At 33.0% G+C, this 20,326-nt stretch overlaps 1 protein-coding gene and 1 long non-coding RNA gene across 2 annotated transcripts; both read right to left on the bottom strand.

The window, feature by feature from the left end:
• Nucleotides 1–13,235: 13,235 nt before the first annotated feature.
• On the bottom strand, nucleotides 13,236–16,786 carry LOC107910218 (short-chain dehydrogenase RED1). The gene is made up of 3 exons (XM_016838004.2): nucleotides 16,267–16,786; nucleotides 15,241–15,400; nucleotides 13,236–13,651 (listed from the first exon to the last, which is right to left on the bottom strand). The coding sequence occupies exons 1-3, from the start codon at nucleotides 16,604–16,606 to the stop codon at nucleotides 13,315–13,317; spliced, it is 837 nt and encodes a 278-aa protein (XP_016693493.1). The 5' UTR covers nucleotides 16,607–16,786; the 3' UTR covers nucleotides 13,236–13,314.
• A 1,632-nt stretch (nucleotides 16,787–18,418) lies between these two features.
• LOC107918231 (uncharacterized) lies at nucleotides 18,419–19,369 on the bottom strand. Its single transcript, XR_005906653.1, has 2 exons — nucleotides 18,892–19,369; nucleotides 18,419–18,757 (listed from the first exon to the last, which is right to left on the bottom strand). It is a non-coding gene; the product is annotated as an uncharacterized lncRNA (long non-coding RNA).
• Between the last annotated feature and the right edge of the window lie 957 nt (nucleotides 19,370–20,326).

Below are 20,326 nucleotides of genomic sequence, written 5' to 3'. Positions count from 1 at the left end.
AAAGGGAATAACCGAAGACGAATGGCATCGTTAGAAACGCCACTAATTTTAAATGTATCGCAGAATTTCAGGAAATTTTCCAAGTGAGTGTTTGGATCCTCATCCTGCAAACTATCAAACTGAACAAATTACTGTATCATTTGAATAGTGTTAGGTTTTAGTTCAAAATTATTCGCAGCAATAGCAGGCCTAACTATACTTGACTCAGTTCCTGTTAAAGTAGGTTTAGCATAATCATACATAGTACGAGGAGCAAGATTCTGATTTGCTAGTTCAACGGGTATTGCAGGAGGTAGTTGATTTTCTTGATTTTCAGCCATCTCCTCGGTCATAGTTGAGATATCGTCTTCTTGCTTGTTCTCTGTGTATCTTAGGCTTTGCCTTATTTCTCTTCGGTTTCTGCGAGCTGTGCAATTGATTTCTTTGTCAAAAAGTAGTGGTCCTGACGGGTTTCTTCTAGTCATAAACTATAAAAACCTGCCAAGAGAAAGAAAAAGTAAATTAATAAATAATAATAAAAAAATAGAATTAACCTGCAAGAAAAATAAATGGCTAAAGTAATAAAAATTGAGTGTTCCTAATATCTTAGTTCCCCGGTAACGGCCCCAAAAACTTGATCTTGATATTCGTGTGATAAGTTTTATAAATTTATAATTAATCATTCTTGAAACTAACTATTATCACGATGTAGGCAAGTGTACCTATTGAACAGTAGTATAGTTTTAGCAAGACCGGATTGTCGAACCCAAAGGAACTAAAAGTACTAGTAATGACTATCTTTTTATTATCTAGCCTAAGAATAATGGGGTTTGTTTTAATTAACTAATTAACTAAACTAAAAAATCACAGAAAATAGAATTGGGGATTTACTTTTGGAAAAACGATTGAATTAAGACAATACCTAAGGAAAAATCCACTTAGACTTCACTTGTTATTTGACTCTGAATTGGACGATTTATTCACTTGACTTGATCCGTAGAAATCCCTAAGTTATATTATTATCCCTCTCGAGACTAACAACGTCTAACCCAAGGTTGAATAATTGAAATCTCTTTCTAATTAACTCCCTAGGGTTGCATTAACTCGATCTATGGATCCTCTTATTAGGTTTCACCTTAATCCGGTAAAATTTTGTCACCCTCTCTCTAGGCGCGCAACCAACTCGCTTACTTATGACAAATATACTCTTACGCAGGGCTATTCCTCCACTGAATAAGAGCTTAACTTCAATCAATATCCTGGAATATCAAGACAAGAATTAAGAACACATAATTAAGAACAAGTCAAATATTTATCATACAATTCAGAAAATAATAACAAGATTAGTCTTAGGTTTCATTCCCCTTAGGTATTTAAGGGATTTAGTTCATAACTACAAAGGAAAACATCTCAGAAGAATAATGAATACAAAACATAAAGAAAACCCAAAACTCTTGAAGGGAAATTGAGGAAGATCTTCAGTCTTGATGATGAATCCGGCTTTTGAGATAGATCAATCGGCTTCCTTGAGCAGTTCCCTGCTTCCCTCTCTGTGTGTCCTTTTTCCTCCTCCTCTAGGGTGTATTTATAGGCTTTGGAATTCCTAAGAACCCTCAAAATTGGCCTTTTCCAAATTAGACTAAACTTGGGCTCGGCAGGGACACGCCGGTGTGACACACCCGTGTGCAATTACTTTAGGCCATGCTCGAGCCTGTTAGAATGGCACGAGCGTGTGTTATACCTGTGTGAGTCGCGCTTCGATTCTGCCAAATAGACACGGCCATGTGGTTTGCCCGTGTGAGGAGGTACAGGCTGTGTTGATTTCGTACGTTGGCCACTTTTCTCTGTTTTTGGTCTGTTTCTCGTTCCTTTCACTCTCCTATGCTCGCCTAATTATAAAACATGAAATTAAGGCATTAGGAGTATCGAATTCACCAATTCTAAGGAAAATTAATCCATAAAATGTGTTAAGCATGGGGTAAAAATATGTACAAATTACGGTTTATCAGTGATGAACTTGGCTGACAATCCCCGAGCTTGTAGCTTGGCTTCAAAATCTATAAAACCAAGAATCATATACACAAGTAAGCTAACATAGCTTAGTGATTTTAAAACAAATAAACAACTTAGTAATATAAGAAAATTGATTGAACTAGCCAAATTATATTATCATTATCCATGCTCAAACGTAAGTCTATAAAAAAAAGTAAAATAGTACATTTTATGCACCATTATTATCATGGCCGAATGTTCATCTAAATTATTTAGTCAGGATTATTCAACTTTCAAACCAAGATGTCAAATATAATCACACACACATTTATACATTCGAATAAACTCAAGAAAACATAACATGACATTTAACACACATAATTTCTTATGTAGCCGAATATATACAATTACACATATGTATATACACATAGTTAAAAACCTTTTTCATAAAACTTAAGTTACTCATCTTCAAACCGAAATTATATATTATACCCATACATGTTCACTAATAAGTTCATATACAACTTGTAACATAAATAACTTAGCTTACTTACCTTGTTTCTGTAAATAATAGATTATTACATACCTGACCTTTAAGCTCACATTTCATATTTATTCGCAACTTATCCATGCCCGATGAACCATTCAGAATTGGGTAGGACACTCGGATTATCACACATATATCGTACAATGCCAACGTCCCAAATGTGGTCTTACATGTAACCACATGTCGATGCCACTGTCCCAGACAAGGTATTACTCGTAAACACATATCGGAATCACATATCAATGCCATGGTTATACTCGAACACAGATGTCAGAATCCTATGCCATGGTTATACTCGAACACAGATGTCAGAATCCTATGTCATGACATATGTATCCTAACTATTCCTAAGGTTCATACGGGGCTTTCGGATGTCATAACTCGGTCAAGACAAATTTGAAAATGTAGTAATCTATCCTTTTCACATCTGGCTTTAATAATTATAAATTCATACATTTCATAACAGCAAGTATCTCTAGCATTTAACTATAATTAAACTCGTTTATTTGCTTATAAACTTACCTCGGACGTCGTAAAATAGGACGGGGCTACTAGTCGACAACTTTCATTTTTCCCCAGTTCAAATTCGATTTTTTGGTTCTTGATCTTGGTTCTAGCTTGGAAGGTGGCCGAACTAGGTTTCTTCTCTTTTCTTTATTTTTAGTTTCGGCTATGGTGGAAGAAAGTATGAGCACTTTATTTTTTTATGTTATATTTTATGATATATATTAGCTTTTGTTATTAGTTTACAAATTTACCCTTAATGACCATATATTAAATTCATATTTTGTAAGTCTAATGCCGTCCATATTAAAAAAAGGGGTTATTTACCATTTAAAAACCTCCACTTATAAAGCCAACAACAAATTAGCCATTGACACATTAAACTACCAAAATTTTCTATTTACGCGATTAAGTCCTTTTATTTAATCAGATACCTAAACGACAAAATTAAATCAAAAAAATTTCAAAGATATAAATTCACATAAAATAAACACAGAAAATGATTTTTAAATATTTTTTTGACTCGGATTCGTGGTCCCGAAACTACCGTTCCGATTAGGGTCTAAATCGGGCTGTTACAACTCTCCCCCTTTAGGGATTTTCGTCCCCAAAAATCTTACCGGTGAATAGCTTCAGATAACATTCTCTCAGAGTATCCTATGGCTCCTATGTTGCTTCCTCAACCTCATGCTTATGCCACAAGAACTTAACTAACGGAATCTTCTTATTCCGCAACTCTTTAATCTCACGAGTCAAAATGCGAATCGATTCTTCTTCGTAGGTCATATCGGGTTGAATTTCAATCTCAGATGGACTAATCACATGTGAAGGATCAGATTGATACCTCTGAAGCATTGAAATGTGGAATACATTGTGGATCTTTTCTAACTCAGGTGGCAACGATAATCTGTAAGCAACTGGCCCAATACGCTCTATTACCTCATACGGCCCAATAAACCTCGGACTCAATTTGCCTTTACGATCGAATCTGAATATTTTCTTCCATGATGAGACTTTCAAAAAGACTTTTTCTCTGACCTAAAACTCTATATCTTTACGTTTCAAGTCTGCATAAGATTTCTGACGATCTGACGCTGCTTTCAAACTTTCACGGATCACTTTCACTTTCTGTTCAGCTTCTCTGATCAAGTCAACCCCGTGTATCTTATTTTCTCTGAGCTCAATCCAGTATAACGGTGTATGGAATTTACGACCATACAAAGCCTCATAAGGTGCCATTTCGATACTCGATTGAAAGCTATTATTATACGCAAATTCAATCAGAGGTAGGTATCGTTCCCATGTACCTTCAAACTCGAGAATGCAACATCTCAACATATCCTCAAGTATTTGAATGATTCGTTTAGATTGGCCATCTGTTTATGGATGAAAAGCAGTACTGAAATGTAATTTCGTACCTAGTGCATCTTACAGTTTCTTCCAAGACCGCGATGTAAACCTCGGATCTCTATTCGAAACAATAGATATAGGCACACCGTGTAATCTCACAATCTGAGAAACATACAATTCAGCCAGTTTATCAAGTGAGTAGTTTGTACGGATCGAAACAAAATGAGCTGATTTAGTCAATCTATCAACAACAACCCAGATTACATCTTTCTTACTCGGTGTCAATGGTAAACCAAATACGAAATCCATCGTAACTCTATCCCATTTGCACTCAAGTATCATAATAGGCTGAAGTAGTCATGAAGGCACCTGATGTTTAGCTTTTACTTGTTGACAAACTAAACATTTTGCAACAAAGTTAGAAATGTCTCGTTTCATACCATGCCAAATGTCTCATTTCATACCATGCCACCAGTAAAGCTATTTCAGATCATTATACATCTTTGTACAACCTGGGTAAACAGATAACTGACTACTATGTGCTTCATTCAAAATCATTTGAATCAACTCTGAATTCCTCAGAACGCATATCCAATCTCTGAACATCAAACAGTCATCAGTATCAACTCTGAACTCTTAATCAGCATCCGTCTCACACTAAGCTCATTTTGCCATCAATTCATTATCAACCTTCTAGGCATCACATATTTGTTGAACAAATAACGGTCTAGCTTTCAATTTAGCTACTATCGAACCATCATCAGACATGGCCACATGCATATTCATTGCACGCAAAGTAAATAGTGACTTTCGGCTTAAAGCATCATCAGCAACGTTAGCCTTACCCGGGTGATAGTCAATCACAAGCTCCTATTCTTTTAGCATTTCTAACCATTAGCGTTGTCTCAAATTCAGATCTTTCTGAGTCATCAAGTATTTCAGGCTTTTGTGATCAGAATAAACATGACATTTCTCACAAAACAAATAGTGACGCCATATTTTCATCGCAAACACAATGGCTACCAGTTCCAGGTCGTGTGTCGGATAATTCTTTTCATGTGGCTTCAACTGTCTCGAGGCATAAGCTATCACTCTACCTTCCTGCATCAGAACATAGCCCAAACCATTTAATAAGGCATCACTATAAATAACAAATTCTTTACCCGATTCTGGCTGAACTAGCACTAGAGCTTCAGTCAAAAGGGCTTTCAACTGATCAAAGCTTTTCTAGCACTTCTCTGACCACTCGAACTTAACATCTTTCTACAATAGCTTTGTCATCGGGGCTGCAATCATAGAAAAACCTTTCACGAACCGTCTATAAAAACTAGCAAGTCCCAGAAAGCTTCAGACTTCAGAAACATTCTTCAGAGGTTTCCAATCCAGTATAACTAAAATTTTGCCCGGATCAACTCGAATACCTAATGCTGATACCCCATCGCCCAGAAAACTGGCTTCCCTTAACCAGAACTCACATTTACTAAATTTCGCATACAATTACTTATCTCACAAGGTCTGCAACACAAGTCTCAAATGTTCGACATGTTCAGCTTCATCACGAGAGTAGATCAAAATGTCATTTATAAACACAACCACAAACTGATCCAGATACGGTTTGAAGATCCGATTCATTAAATCCATGAAAATAGTAGGCGTATTAGTGAGTCCGAAAGGCATAACCAAAAACTCATAATGTCCGTACCTCGTTCTGAAAGCAGTCTTTGGCATATCTAAATCTTTAACTCCCAACTGATAGTAACTTGATCTCAAATCTATCTTCGAAAATACTGTAGCCCCTTTTAGTTGGTCAAACAGATCATCAACCGTGGCAACGGATACTTATTCTTTATAGTCACCTTATTAAGCTGTCTGTAATCGATACACATTCTCATAGTTCCGTCTTTCTTTTTCACAAACAACACAGGTGCACCCCACGGGGAGAAACTCGGTCATGCAAAACCTCTATCTGTTAATTCTTGCAACTAAGCTTTCAATTCTTTTAATTCTGTAGGTGTTATTCTGTACGGGGCTATGGATATCGGAGTTGTCCCAAGCATTAACTCAATACCAAACTCTACTTCTCGAATAGGTGGCAAACCTGGTAATTCTTCTGGAAACACATCCGGATACTCACATACAACAAGTACCGATTCAATGTTTCTTTCAGCCGCTTTACTGTCGATTACGTAGGCAAAATAAGCTTCACACCCTTTTCTCACATATTTCTGAGCTAGCATTGAAGAAATCACTGCTGGTAAACAATACAAATCACCAGATTCAATCCGAATAACTTCATCATTCTGGTTCCGTAGGTCAATAGTCTTTCTTTTGCAGTTCACAACAACCGTTTGTTGTATTTTTATTTCCTCTCTGACTGCCACTCGCATTACCTACATTTCTCGGTGGTCTACCTCTAGCCGCAGTATTACTCGATCTCGAGTTCTGCACTGGATTCTCTTTAGCTAACCTTGGGCAATCTCGAATATAGTGCTCTGCTGACTCGCATTTAAAACTGGTCTGATCATGCAATCTTCAACTGCCAAGATGTCGTTTACCACAATGCTCACACTCAGGTTGATTAGATCTGACATTACCCACACTGGCTACTGAGGTAACTCTCGAATTCACAGGTGGTCTATTCTAGTCTCGTTGAGAATAACCCGAAGTGGCTTTTGAACGACTGAAATCATCTCGAGACTTCTTTGATGTTGACTGGATGACTTACTGAATGATCTCTTACGCGAGTCTTTAGCTTCAAAATCAACTTTCTTTTTCTCTTTCCCGAGCTCTTTAGCTTTGCAGGCTAACTCAACAAGTACCACAAACTCTTTTATCTCAAGTATGCCAACTAAAATTTTAATGTCTTCATTCAGTCCATCTTCAATTCTTTTACACATTATAGCTTCAGTAAAAACACACTCTCAGGCATACCGACTGAGTCTCACAAATTTCCGCTCATACTCTGTCATTGTCATCCGACCCTATTTCAGCGCCAGAAATTCTTTACGCTTCTGATCGATAAATCTTTGACTGATATATTTCTTATGAAACTCAGTCTGAAAGAATTTCCAGGTCACCTGCTCTCTCGGAACTACTGATACTAGGGTATTCTACCAGTGGTATGCTGTGTCTCGGAACAAGGATATAGCACATTTTAAACATCCATCTGGAGTACAGGACAACTCATCAAACACACGGATGGTATTATCAAGCCAGAACTCAGCCCGCTCAGTGTCATCATCATCAGTGGCTTTATCCACATTCCACTTCATTCTTTAAATTAGAACATTCCACTTCATGTACATGTAAATAGTCTTATTATCCATATGAAACAATAATAATAATTATAATCTATATATTGCATTATATCCATTCACTACTTACATTTAATTAATAAAATCTTATAACCATCGTATGCATATAATTAATCAACACTTGTAATCATAATCACTTTACACATGTACCAGGCATGCAAAATCTTAAATAATATGGCAAGTCTAAGTGTTATATACGCAGATCATAGCTTAATATATAAATGAATTTCAGAATTTGTATCAAGCACATTCCTTTCTCTTTTACTCAAAAATTTTATGATTTTTAATAATACAATGACTTCTATAATAAACTATAGGACCGAATATACATATCATCAAACAGATCAAATGTATATTATGTTTACGCACTTGGCACAGGCTTAATATAAAACTAGACACTTATATATATAACTTACTCATTATGAATGCTTTCAACTTGCGCATTTACCCAAAATCCAAAGCTAAACTTATCATTAAAATTCTAAATACATATCAATTAGCTAACTAGATTATCCATGAACCATATACATTATTGAAACACTGCTGCATATAATGTTTACTATCACTTAATAATAAACACACTAAACATACATTATACCTTTACTCTTTCTTGGTCGAAACCTACTGTTTAAGAATCACATGCAAAAACAAACATCCAACTTCAATTACTAATCAACGAGTTCATTAAACATTTGACTAAAGATTTATAAGACCAAGCCTAGCATAACATGCAAGCTACTTTCAAAGCATATGACACTCACCTCACATACTTTGCATTTAAAGCAAGCAATTTAATGGTCAAGATTAATTAAAGCCTTATTTAACATAATCGGATACTAATATAATAACTTAGCCATTTTCGCATGGCATTATACATAACCAACTTTCATCATTTTTTTTTTCAAAATATAATTCAGCTTATACATGCCATAATTTAAGTTTAGCTAATAAGGTACCAAAATAGTAGATAGTGTGATGAACTTGGCTGATAATCCCCGAGCTTGTAGCTTGGCTTCAAAATCTATAAAACCAAGAATCATATACACGAGTAAGCTAACATAGCTTAGTGATTTTAAAACAAATAAACAACTTAGTAATATAAGCAAATTGATTGAACTAGCCAAATTATATTATCATTATCCATGCTCATACGTAAGTCTATAAACGAAGTAAAATAGTACATTCTATGCACCATTATTATCATGGCCGAATGTTCATCTAAATTATTTAGTCAGGATTATTCAACTTTCAAACCAAGATGTCAAATATAATCACACACACATTTATACATTCAAATAAACTCAAGAAAACATAACATGACATTTAACACACATAATTTCCTATGTAACCGAATCTATACAATTACACATATGTATATACACATAGTTAAAAACCTTTTTAATAAAACTTAAGTTACTCATCTTCAAACCAAAATTATATATTATACCACACATGTTCACTAATAAGTTCATATACAACTTGTAACATAAATAACTTAGCTTACTTACCTTGTTTCTGTAAATAATAGATTATTACATAACTGACCTTTAAGCTCACATTTCATATTTATTCACAACTTATCCATGCCCGATGAACCATTCAGAATTGGGTAGGACACTCGGATTATCACACATATATCGTACAATGCCAACGTCCCAGACGTGGTATTATATGTAACCACATGTCGATGCCACTGTCCCAGACAGGGTCTTACTCATAAAAACATATTGGAATCATATATCGATGCCATGGTCTTACTCGAACACAAATGTCAGAATCCTATGTCATGACATATATATCCTAACTATTCCTAAGGTTCATACGGGGCTTTTGGACGTCATAACTCGGTCGAGACAAATTCGAAAATGTAGTAATCCATCCTTTTCACATTCGGCTTTAATAATTATAAATTCATACATTTCATAACAGAAAGTATCTCTAGCTTTAACTATAATTAAACTCGTTTATTTGTTTATAAACTTACCTCGGACGTCGTAAAACAGGACGGGGCTGCTAGTCGACAACTATCGTTTTTCCCCGATCCAAATCTGATTTTTTTGGTTCTTGATCTTGATTCTAGATTGGAATGTGGCCGAACTAGGTTTCTTCGCTTTTCTTTATTTTTAGTTTCGGCTATGGTGGAAGAAAGTATGAGCAGTTTTTTTTTATGTTATATTTTATGATATATATTAGCTTTTGTTATTAGTTTACAAATTTACCCTTAATAACCATTTATTAAATTCATATTTTGTAAGTCTAATGCTGTCTATATTAAAACAAAGCGGTTATTTACCATTTAAAAACCTCCACTTATAAAGCCAACAACAAATTAGCCATTGACACATTAAACTACCAAATTTTCTATTTATGCGATTAAGTCCTTTTATTTAATCGGATACCTAGACGAAAAAATTAAATCACGAAAATTTCACAGATATCAATTCACATAAAATAAACACAGAAAATGATTTTTAAATATTTTTCTGACTCAGATTCGTGGTCCTGAAACCATCGTTCCGATTAGGGTCTAAATCGGGCTGTTACATACATGGCCTTAGCATTAAGTTGTATGCTCGTTCTATCCTCTTCATTCCACCCCTTCTTGCTTTTTTGCACCAAAACTCTCATTCTTGTTTTTAAGTGATGGAGGGACCATCCATGATGATGCCCTAAGCCGCAAGATCATTAGTTTGAATGAACAACATCATCCTTGTTTTTCAATAAATGTAATTAGCTCCATTGAAGTGTGGAGGTTTGAAGATTGATTGAGATTCACCATAGAAAACTAACCCAAAAGTGGATGCCATCTTGTATAGATTGGTTTGACGAAAGTTGAACTACATCGAGAATCTTCTCTTGGTTGTTAGGTCGTCTTTAGAGACTACCTCTAATACCAATTGTTAGCTCAATTAATCAAGCCAAAATCATTAAGAGGGGTGAATTGGTTTTTAAAATTTTATGGAAGCTTGAATAAAATGATAAGAAAATTGAACACAACAATTTAGAGTGGTTTGACCCCAATTGTCTACTCCTCTACCAAGCTTTCTACTACTAAGGATTTTCCCTAATTCACTCATTTGTCTAACTTTTGATGACAAGGTTTAACCTTACAATTTTCTTAAGGTTTCTACCCAAAACCTTAAGATAAAATCCTTTCAAAGAGTAATACAAATAAGCAAACAAAGAATTAAACCTTACAAGATTGGATTGTTCGCCAATTTAGCACAAATGAAATTACAAAACACTTGAGCTGAATAAAAAACAATGAAAGCTCACAAGTGTAAATAAGAAAAATATGAAAACTTTAAATACAAAGGTTGAGTTGATTGTAATTTTCGCTTTGATAATCTCTCTTGTTATTGTAGATAATTTGGAAGCTGGTATTTATACTCTTTAATTGATTTCTAACCATTGTGGTTGTTGGAGAATTGAATAGAGTCATTGGGAATGAAAATACCAGTGCATTAATGTCACCTACAACAACATGTATTCATACTTTTTCTACAAGTATTGATACTTTAAGAATTTAATGCCTAATTTAATGACCGTTAGGGCCATCAATATCAATACCAAGGAAATTCTATCGATACCAAATAGAAGGTATCGATACTGTATTGATACATGATAAATCCTTTGGAAGTCAGAATGCCAAATTCCGTATCGATACTGAAAAATGTATCGGTAAAAGTATACCACTATCGATACTTGAAGAAATTTATTGATACCTAGCAAAAGGTATTGATACCATATCGATACTTGGTAGATACTTTTGAAAACAAAATGTCATTTTGCTATCGATACTGGAAAATGTATCAATAAAATATTGATTCTATTGATACTCAATAAAAAAATCGATACTTAACAACAAGTATCAATATTGGATAGATACTTTTTGGCTTGGAGTAGTTTTAACATGTTTCAAAAATGTTTGAAAGTTTGTTTAAGAATTTGGACTTAAAATATTTTCTAAGTATGAGTTCAACAATTTTCCTTTTAGATATCATTTGAAATGGGATTTTTGCCAATTTTTGTTTAAAATTATTTTTATTCAAAAAATAATATTTGTTATATCAAAATAATTTACAAGTAAAGCTTGGTTCAACACAAAATAAATGTTATAGTTCTCCACACCACTTTACCTACATAAGCCTTTCAATATATAAGAGCTTAAGGCTTGTTAATATAAAGATCAATTATAATCTATCTTCCCAACAAAATAGCAAGATAATTAGCGAGAATAATATCTTCAATATGACTAAGATATGTCTTCAAATCTTTAGGATATATTACCAAGTTACTAATCCAATGTCCACAAAATAGAGAAATCGATATGCTTAATCCAATCCAAACCAATATTCAATATATGTTCCTATAATAGGTTTGGATATCATAGATAAGCTTACACACATTCACATAATAAAAAAAAATCACAACATTATAACAAAAAATGTCAACTCCATATAAGGCAAGTTATGAGGCTAAGCAGTGCCAAGCAACAGTGGGCACTGGTTGTGGCACTGTTCTAGGCACTCCTTTTATAATTGTCTCAACAATAAAAGCTCTATTAAGGTTGAACACGCCTTCCATATTTAGAGCACAAAACCAGCTTCACTAATCAAACTTCAATCCATCATGAACTGCCAATATCTCAAAACAACTATTATTTTTTTTATATAGGTTATACAAAAGGTCATAAAGTCAGCTTAAATATTATATATAAAGTAAGCAGGTCACATAAGAATCCTTGTAAAATAACATTGATTCATTCAATCTCTTCTCCAATAATACACACAAAATTGTCTACATAAAATTCTCAAAAAGATGGAAGAAAATAATCAAGATATTTTAGTTAAACATACCAACAAATAAGACAAATTATGAGTTTGAGCAATGCAAAAACTAGTATGGAACTCAAAAATTGCCATAATTTAAGAGAAGCTAAATGACATTTAAAATAATAGGATATCAAAGAGTACGTATTTTTCTGATAAAATATATCATACTTAATTATTGTATTTAATTTTAGAAAACATTTTATTGTGTTTTTATACGTTATTTATTAATGTGTGTAAATTATAATTAATGTTTAAAACAAGTATTGATGGTTAAAGTATGACTTTGTATATAAAAGATTTCAAGTTCAAAGTTTATTGAAAGCAAATATCGAATATCAACAAATATCAAAATTCAAATACAAAATTATAGGAATGCGAAATTTGGAAAATAAATATTTGAGAAAATATAACAATAATATAATAATTTTAATATCCAAATCCAAATATTATTTGAATCTGCAAAATTGCGAAGATATAATTCGAATTTTCATCCCTATACCTTGCTGGCATATTAAACAAATAAATATTGCATGATAATGAAGGTTTAAGCACGGATACAGCATAACTACACGGCATAAACTTACTCAGGAAGAAAAATAAGTAAAATCATAGTAAAAGAAAGCGAAATAATACAAAAACACGAATTATCAAGTCTATAGTGGTAAAATTAAAGAAAATTTGGCTATTATATTTGAAAAAAGAAAATCTTGAAGATACTCTAAAATATCCCATGTTATTATGAAATCAAACATGCAACTACATTAAATCTACAACAGGTTTGTGGTAGGAGAAATCAACATTTCATTGCTTTCCTAATAATGAAATCTTTAACAAAAATTGGGAAATGGTACATAATTCCCATAATAGTGGAGTAATGACCCGACGAGAACCAAGCTGGTGGGTTTTTCTTCAAAATCACATTCACTGTATCCTTTGCGAACACATCTGTTGGGGTCGACTTGGATCGTTGTGAGAAGGAAGCTCTCGCTCGGATGACTTCTTCAAATGGTTTATATAGCTTCCACTCAGGCATCCTATTGTAGCTAGCTATAGCAGAATTCCCGATGTTTGACCTTACAGCTCCTGGCACAACATTGATGACATTGATCCCGAAATGGCTCAGCTCCAACCTGCATACATCACAAATATAAAAATTCAACTGCTTTTTTGCTTGCTTTGGTAGATCATAAAAGATTCCGCTTTGTTACTCAGATTTCGTTAACTGTCATGCATCGGTAATTTTCTTAAGTTTTTCATGTATTTGGAATGTCATTACAATGAAGAATCATAACAATGCAAGATTACCTGCCATTATCCAATTATAGCTATTTTCTTCTGTTTGCTTTCAAGTTTTAACTAGTAATAATCTCATATGACCTACAGGTTCTAGCCCACAGGCTCATGTAAAGGGGATTTAAACCTGCAGATTCTTCATCCAACATAAACCTGCAGGTTCAAAGTTCAACCCCTGGCTCTTACCAAAGCCCATACCATGTGTGCATATATATCAAAATATCCCCAAGTAAATGGTAATACCACATATCCAGTCAATATATCCTTAGGTTCGTTCAAAAACATATATATCCTTAGACTGGGAATACTCTTTCTTCTCGAGAAGGGGGATCTAAGCTTCCTAGTTTTGTGGAAATACAAATAAGTTAGAATTTGGGACAAAATATATACGCAACTATAAGATAATAAAGCAATCACAAAGATCTGGATCTTGATAAACTACAAGATGCTATAAACTATTTTACTCAAGTCTCTGGTATAATTGGGAGACACGAATATGTGTTCAACACAGAAATAATCCATTGCTAAGCTTTTGTATGTATTTGGAGGATCCTTGAAGGATATATCTCTATACACATGTACAGATGTACATCAAACACACATACTTCAAGAAGAATCAAGTGTCAGAGCAACATAAGTTATACATATCTAGATATTTTTAGTAGACAGAAAAGATATAGAAAAAGCAATTTGCATATGCAATGGTTATCTTCAATTTCTAAAACCAATTGCACCCTCGAAGATAAGGGGCCAAGATTTGAAAGCTTTAGAATTCCAAGCATTATCATGCAGCAAATGCATCAGATTTTGAATATATTAACAATTAATTTGTAGAAACAGAATTGGATGACAATTTTGAATAGTAAAATTTTTGGTGGATGTTGACTCCATTCAAATACTAAAAACAATTAGGTTAAATAAATTTCAGTTAAAGTCTCCAGGCAGTCCCTACATTATAGTCAAAAGTGTAATTTAGTCTGTGTACAATATAATTGAGTATTCTAACAATTGTAAGTCTAATATTGGTGTAAACAAATAAAAATTGATAACAAAATTAGTGGAAACCGGAAACAATCTAAATGCTGACATGGACTTCTGAAATCTAACTGTGTTGAAATCTAACAATGCATACGTCTTTAATAAAAGAAATTCTTTTGCTACGTTAGTTCAATCAACATGTTTGCATTGTCAGATTTCAGTAGTCCACATCAGCATGTAGACAATTTTTTATTAAGAAAGTTATGAATTTTATTTGTTTGCATCAATAACAATCGTAAAATGTTAAATCACTCAGTTCTATATTGTTAATTAGTCACCTGAATCTAAACATATGTGCAAGAACATTATTTTTCTGATGAACTTAGATGGTAGTTAATGAATTGCCTTTGCAGCTTATTCTTTAATGCAGATGTAATGTTAAACTAACCTCAAAGTATCAGTTAGCGCATGAAGGGCTGCTTTAGATGCAAAATAGACACCGGACCATGGCCCAGGAGCCAAAGCACTAACACTTCCAACATTCACAATCTTACCCTTTTTCTTAGATGCCATGTGAGGTACAACAGCTTGTACTAGTCTCATCGCACCTGCAATCAAATACAACACCATTAACACCAGACAACTAGTAGCATCTATACAAATCAAAATTCAATGTTTTGGTGTTAATGTGGATTGGAGTGGGGCTAGGAAGGGGTCTTCAATCCAATTCCTGATATTCACCAAGAAAGGAAAAAGAAAGAAAATGAGAAGTATGCAGTGGATTCATTAAAGACAAACGACTATTATGAAGTTTGGATTCATTGATGAATGAAACATAGTAGCCATGTTACGGTCAGATATGGTATGCTTAAATACAAGTATATCCAATTTTTTCTAATTTTTTTCATGTATTTAGAGGGTCATACAAGTACCCATGTCCAAAAAGCGAGCTCAACATGGCGTCGGACAATATGAAAACTCCAAGCAACAAAGCAGTTTAATGATACAGTCCAGCCATAAACAATTAGGGAAAGACTACTCATAGGTGCTGCTTTGAGGGTATCAGAAAGTTTCTTTGAGGGTATCAGAAAGTTTCTTAGGCCCTTAATCCCTGCCTTAATTATATAACAGAAATATCATTGAATATCTAGCATTAAGAGATAGGCAAAGAACCAAAATAACAAATAATTCAACTTTAGAAGACTGGATACAGTACAATTTTCATTTAGTACACAAGATTACATACTATGATTTACTTCAAATATGACAACATTGAAAATATAGACCTGGTTAGCATCCAGCAATCGCCAATTTCAGAGGAATCGGGATCAATTAAAGGACCAAAGCTTGATCAACTTGTTTCAACAATCAATTGATTGCTTGATTCCAAAACTTTATCATGAATGAGCAGTTCATTTGATAGGTTCAATTAACAATAACAAAAAAAAAAGTAAAAGGAGACAATAAACTTTACCAAAAACATTGGTATTGAAGGCACTTTCCATGGAAGGCAAAGGGACTTCTGCAAGAGGGCCAACGCATTGGATCCCAGCATTATTAACCAAGACATCAACACGACCAAACTTATTTATTACATTAGACATGACATGCTGCACGCTTTGCTCCGAGAGAACATCGAGTTCTTGAAGATAAAACCTGGGATCTCGTTGCAGATCGGACATGGAGCGTAAAGACCTACTTGTCGCCACCACCTTGCAGTTGTTATTGGCAAAAGCTCGTGCGAGGGCATGCCCGATTCCCCCCTGGGAACACCCTGTGATTAGAACAACTGGGCTTTGATCCTGAGATTCCATTGAATTGAAAAGAGTGGGATTAAGCCCCGAAGGTTCTTCAGAACGCACTTCTTATTGAACTTGTTCAAATTGAAAAATACAAAAGCGATAAATACGAGAGGAAATTTACATCGGGAATTTCAGAAATTAATGAGCGTTGGCAATTATTTTGAGCCACTTGTAAGGCTCCGTTGTTTTACCAATAAAATATTTTTGGAACAATAATTTCTAAAAAATGATTTATTTTTTTAAAAATAATTTATTTTTCTGATATTTAGATGAAATTGTGTAAAATATTTTTTATTGTTTGATAGATTTTTTAAAATAATTTTTGAAAAAATTGTTTTAAGAAATTTAATCTTTTCATTGTTTAATTGAGTTTATTATATATATTAATAAATTTATATTTTAAAATATTTATATATATTACAATAATTTATTTATAAATAAATAAATTATTTTAAATATATAATAATGTTCAATTATTAAATTAGAATATTAATCGTCATAATTTGAAAACAATAAATTATTTATAACTGTGTTATAAAAAATAAAAAATAAGGATTGAATAATTATAAATTAGCTTTCAAACCACAATTAATACTAGAAATTAATAATATTATCCAAATGTATAATTAGTAGTACACCACATGATAACAACAACATTGTCCAAGTGCATAACTAATATTACACTACATGATAACTAATATTAATATTAGAAATTAATAATACGATGATGTTTTGAGAAAAACAAAAAATGGTGTCATGGTCCATGGAGAGCAGCACTCCATCATTTCCTATATGTTTCTGCCTCTTTTTACACATTGCATGTTACCATTGTAAAATAAGTATAGTTCAAAGTATAGTCCAAATTTCAACTACATCTCCTACACAATGCACATATGTTGACAACTCTTCTTCCAATATGCTTAAATAAAACCATCAAATTGGATCAGAGACAGTATATCAAAACAGAGTGACACTTACTGGAAAGAACTAATAACTTCCTTCATGGAAAAGGAACTACCATGAAATATCATTGATGACATCACCTACCAAACCTTTAATATGGATTAGGCAAATCTCACACTATATATTCGGGTAAGATGTTTAAACATCCTGCCTACTTATATTCAGTTATCCAAGTATCTATAATGCTACAAATTTCAAAATAAAGCTAAAAGCACCCAAAAAAACAATGTGGAATTGATGTGAATCCAAAATTGTATGATACAACAGAATAGAGCAAATAAAGAACCAGCCCCATATACTTGGCAGACACCAAGAAATATCCCCCTCTTCACTTTCGTGCAAATCATTCTAGGGCATTAACTATGGAAAACACAGAAGGGTTGAAAAGAAAGGCAGTGGCTACTAAAGAAGTGCTTTAAGTGAATGATTTAAAATGCAAGAAAATGAACCCACCTTATCTGGCTAGGATTTGGACTTTAATGTTATAATTGTTAGTCACTGTCCAAACTGAAACCCCATGATGCATTTGGAACACATATTAAGGTGATCAAGAAGGCATTAAGCAGATTTAGGGGAGTAAATGTCAATCTTGTCGACTCTGAGATTGTTATGGTTGAAGTAACATCACTGCATAGGAAGATATTAATTTCAGTCTCACAGTCGACATGGAGTGATGAAATCTAGAAAGGGTGCATTAGGCATACTTAAAATGCCAAGAGACTATAAGAGATGACATATGCACTTGACCACAAGGGGGTGTAAGAGTTTGAACTACTAGGATTCCTAGGGAAACAATTTCATCCTAGATTTATTTGAAAGGTTGTACAATATTATATTTTCCGCTTAGTTTGAGTGCAAAGATATAAAGAGTCTTTGGAGACATTATATTGCTTAAAGGATAGATTTTGAAATAAAATAAATAAAAAGGAGAGGATATTGCTAATCATAGTGATTTGCATACCCTAGAAATCTCATAGTTTATCAGTTTATTGTCAAAATGAATGAATGTTACAGTTTCCACAAATGGCAATTGGGAAAAGAATGAAGTGAAAGCCAATACGCCTTTACATGCAATCAACGAGAAGTTCTCACTCACTTGAAGATAAGATTGTGACAAGTATTATCACAGGGGTACGGACAGTCAATAGCTTTAGTAGCTGTTCGATCAAAGAACTAGTCTCGAACAGATGCTGCAATTGCCTGCATGTTAATAACAAAATCAAATTTGCAAATAAAGTCTGACCCTTACATCCAGGCGGAGAATATATTTGCAACATTACGTCCAAGCATTTAAGAGAGTTCAAAATTAAGTTTTATGAAAAGATGAGATATACCTTGTTTCCAATATGAGGGGAATCATTTGCATACCATGTGTCCTGTCTCTCTGACTGGCAGTGAGCAAAACAAGAATTTATGAATAAACCATTTTGGTTGGACATTGAGAAACCATTTATGGCACTGAGCATTTGATTCCTGAAGTCTGCTTTCAATGGGAGAATGAAGAATAGAGCGGTTATGGGCAATTCATCTATATTTGACTTGTCACTAACACATTTGAGTCAAAGCATAACAGAAACAAACTTGAAAATCACCTTGCAGAAACAGAGATTAGAAATTAGAGATTTTATTTTTATCATTTTTTTTATCAACAACGAAAAGAACAAAGATTAGAGATTTTTGAAACCGATCGGTTTCAATTTTAAGATTGTTTTCAGGCAACCAAACATTAGAAAATCAGGAAAATATTTTATGAAAATATTTTCCCTAATTGTAAAATGTTTTGATACTCACACCGTACGGGGGCAAATAGGGTTTTCCAATCCCAACCGCAAAGTCAGATACTTATTTTTTAGGCTAAAATTACAGTAAAAAAGGTGTTTTTTCACCCAAAACGAAAACAAAGGATTTAAGCGTTTTTAGTATTTTGAAGTAATTTTTATCAAAATATATTTAAAACGTATGTAAATATTTAAATTAATTAATATTTTATGTGTGGTTATTTTAAATTATTTAATTATAATTTATCATTATATTGAATTATTTAAGTATTTTTTTACTAATATCATTATATTATTTAAAAATCATTTATTTTCATATTGAAAATTTAAAATATTTCATCTATGATTAATTTAAAAAATATTTTGTTAGTTAATTAAAAATTATTTTTTTAGAAATTAAAAAGTATTTAAATATTTTATTTCATGTATAATTATATTAAATTATTTTAATATTATTTGAATAAATTTATTTTTATATCTAAAACAAATATTTTAACTTTTCACAGATAATTTTTTATAATAATGCCAAACACTTTAAATTAACAAAAGATATTATTTCTCAATATTTTTTAGAATATTATTTTTAAAACAAAACCTTTAAAAAGCACCTCTCAATACAAATAGCAATGCAAACTAGCCCTAATTACAACAACAAAACTAGTTAAGCCAATTAAGTATTGGTATTGTAGGCAAATGGTGAGACTCTTGAAAGCCTAGGTTCAAGTTCTATCATGTGTAATTGTGTATATGTAGGTTTTTAGGCCCACATTGTGTGTATATTATGTATAAATTTATTTTATTTCTTTTTAATTCATTCTAATTTTATGTCAACTTTGTTTTGTATCGATTTAATTAAATATAGAAAATCGTAGATGAATATTACCTTTGTCCATTCATGCACCTTTTTCATGCTACTCCCATTCTCATTATCTTCTCGCTTTTCCATGATTGCAGAAGAAGCAAAGATAACAAGCACTAAAGCCATCAATGA

Source organism: Gossypium hirsutum, chromosome A12 (assembly GCF_007990345.1).
Source record: "Gossypium hirsutum isolate 1008001.06 chromosome A12, Gossypium_hirsutum_v2.1, whole genome shotgun sequence".
Lineage (NCBI taxonomy): Eukaryota > Viridiplantae > Streptophyta > Magnoliopsida > Malvales > Malvaceae > Gossypium > Gossypium hirsutum.
Note: the sequence above shows the minus strand (reverse complement) of the source record. Positions and strands in the feature narration are given on the sequence as shown.

What these genes read in the sequence shown, in the direction of transcription:
- LOC107910218 (XM_016838004.2), bottom strand. Translation starts at nt 16,606, where the DNA reads ATGGAATCTCAGGATCAAAGCCCAGTTGTTCTAATCACAGGGTGTTCC. An exon ending in CTTCAATACCAATGTTTTTG is followed by an intron (nt 15,401 to 16,266) that starts GTAAAGTTTATT and finishes ATTTGATTGCAG; the next exon opens with GTGCGATGAGACTAGTACAA. An exon ending in GCGCTAACTGATACTTTGAG is followed by an intron (nt 13,652 to 15,240) that starts GTTAGTTTAACA and finishes TGATGTATGCAG; the next exon opens with GTTGGAGCTGAGCCATTTCG.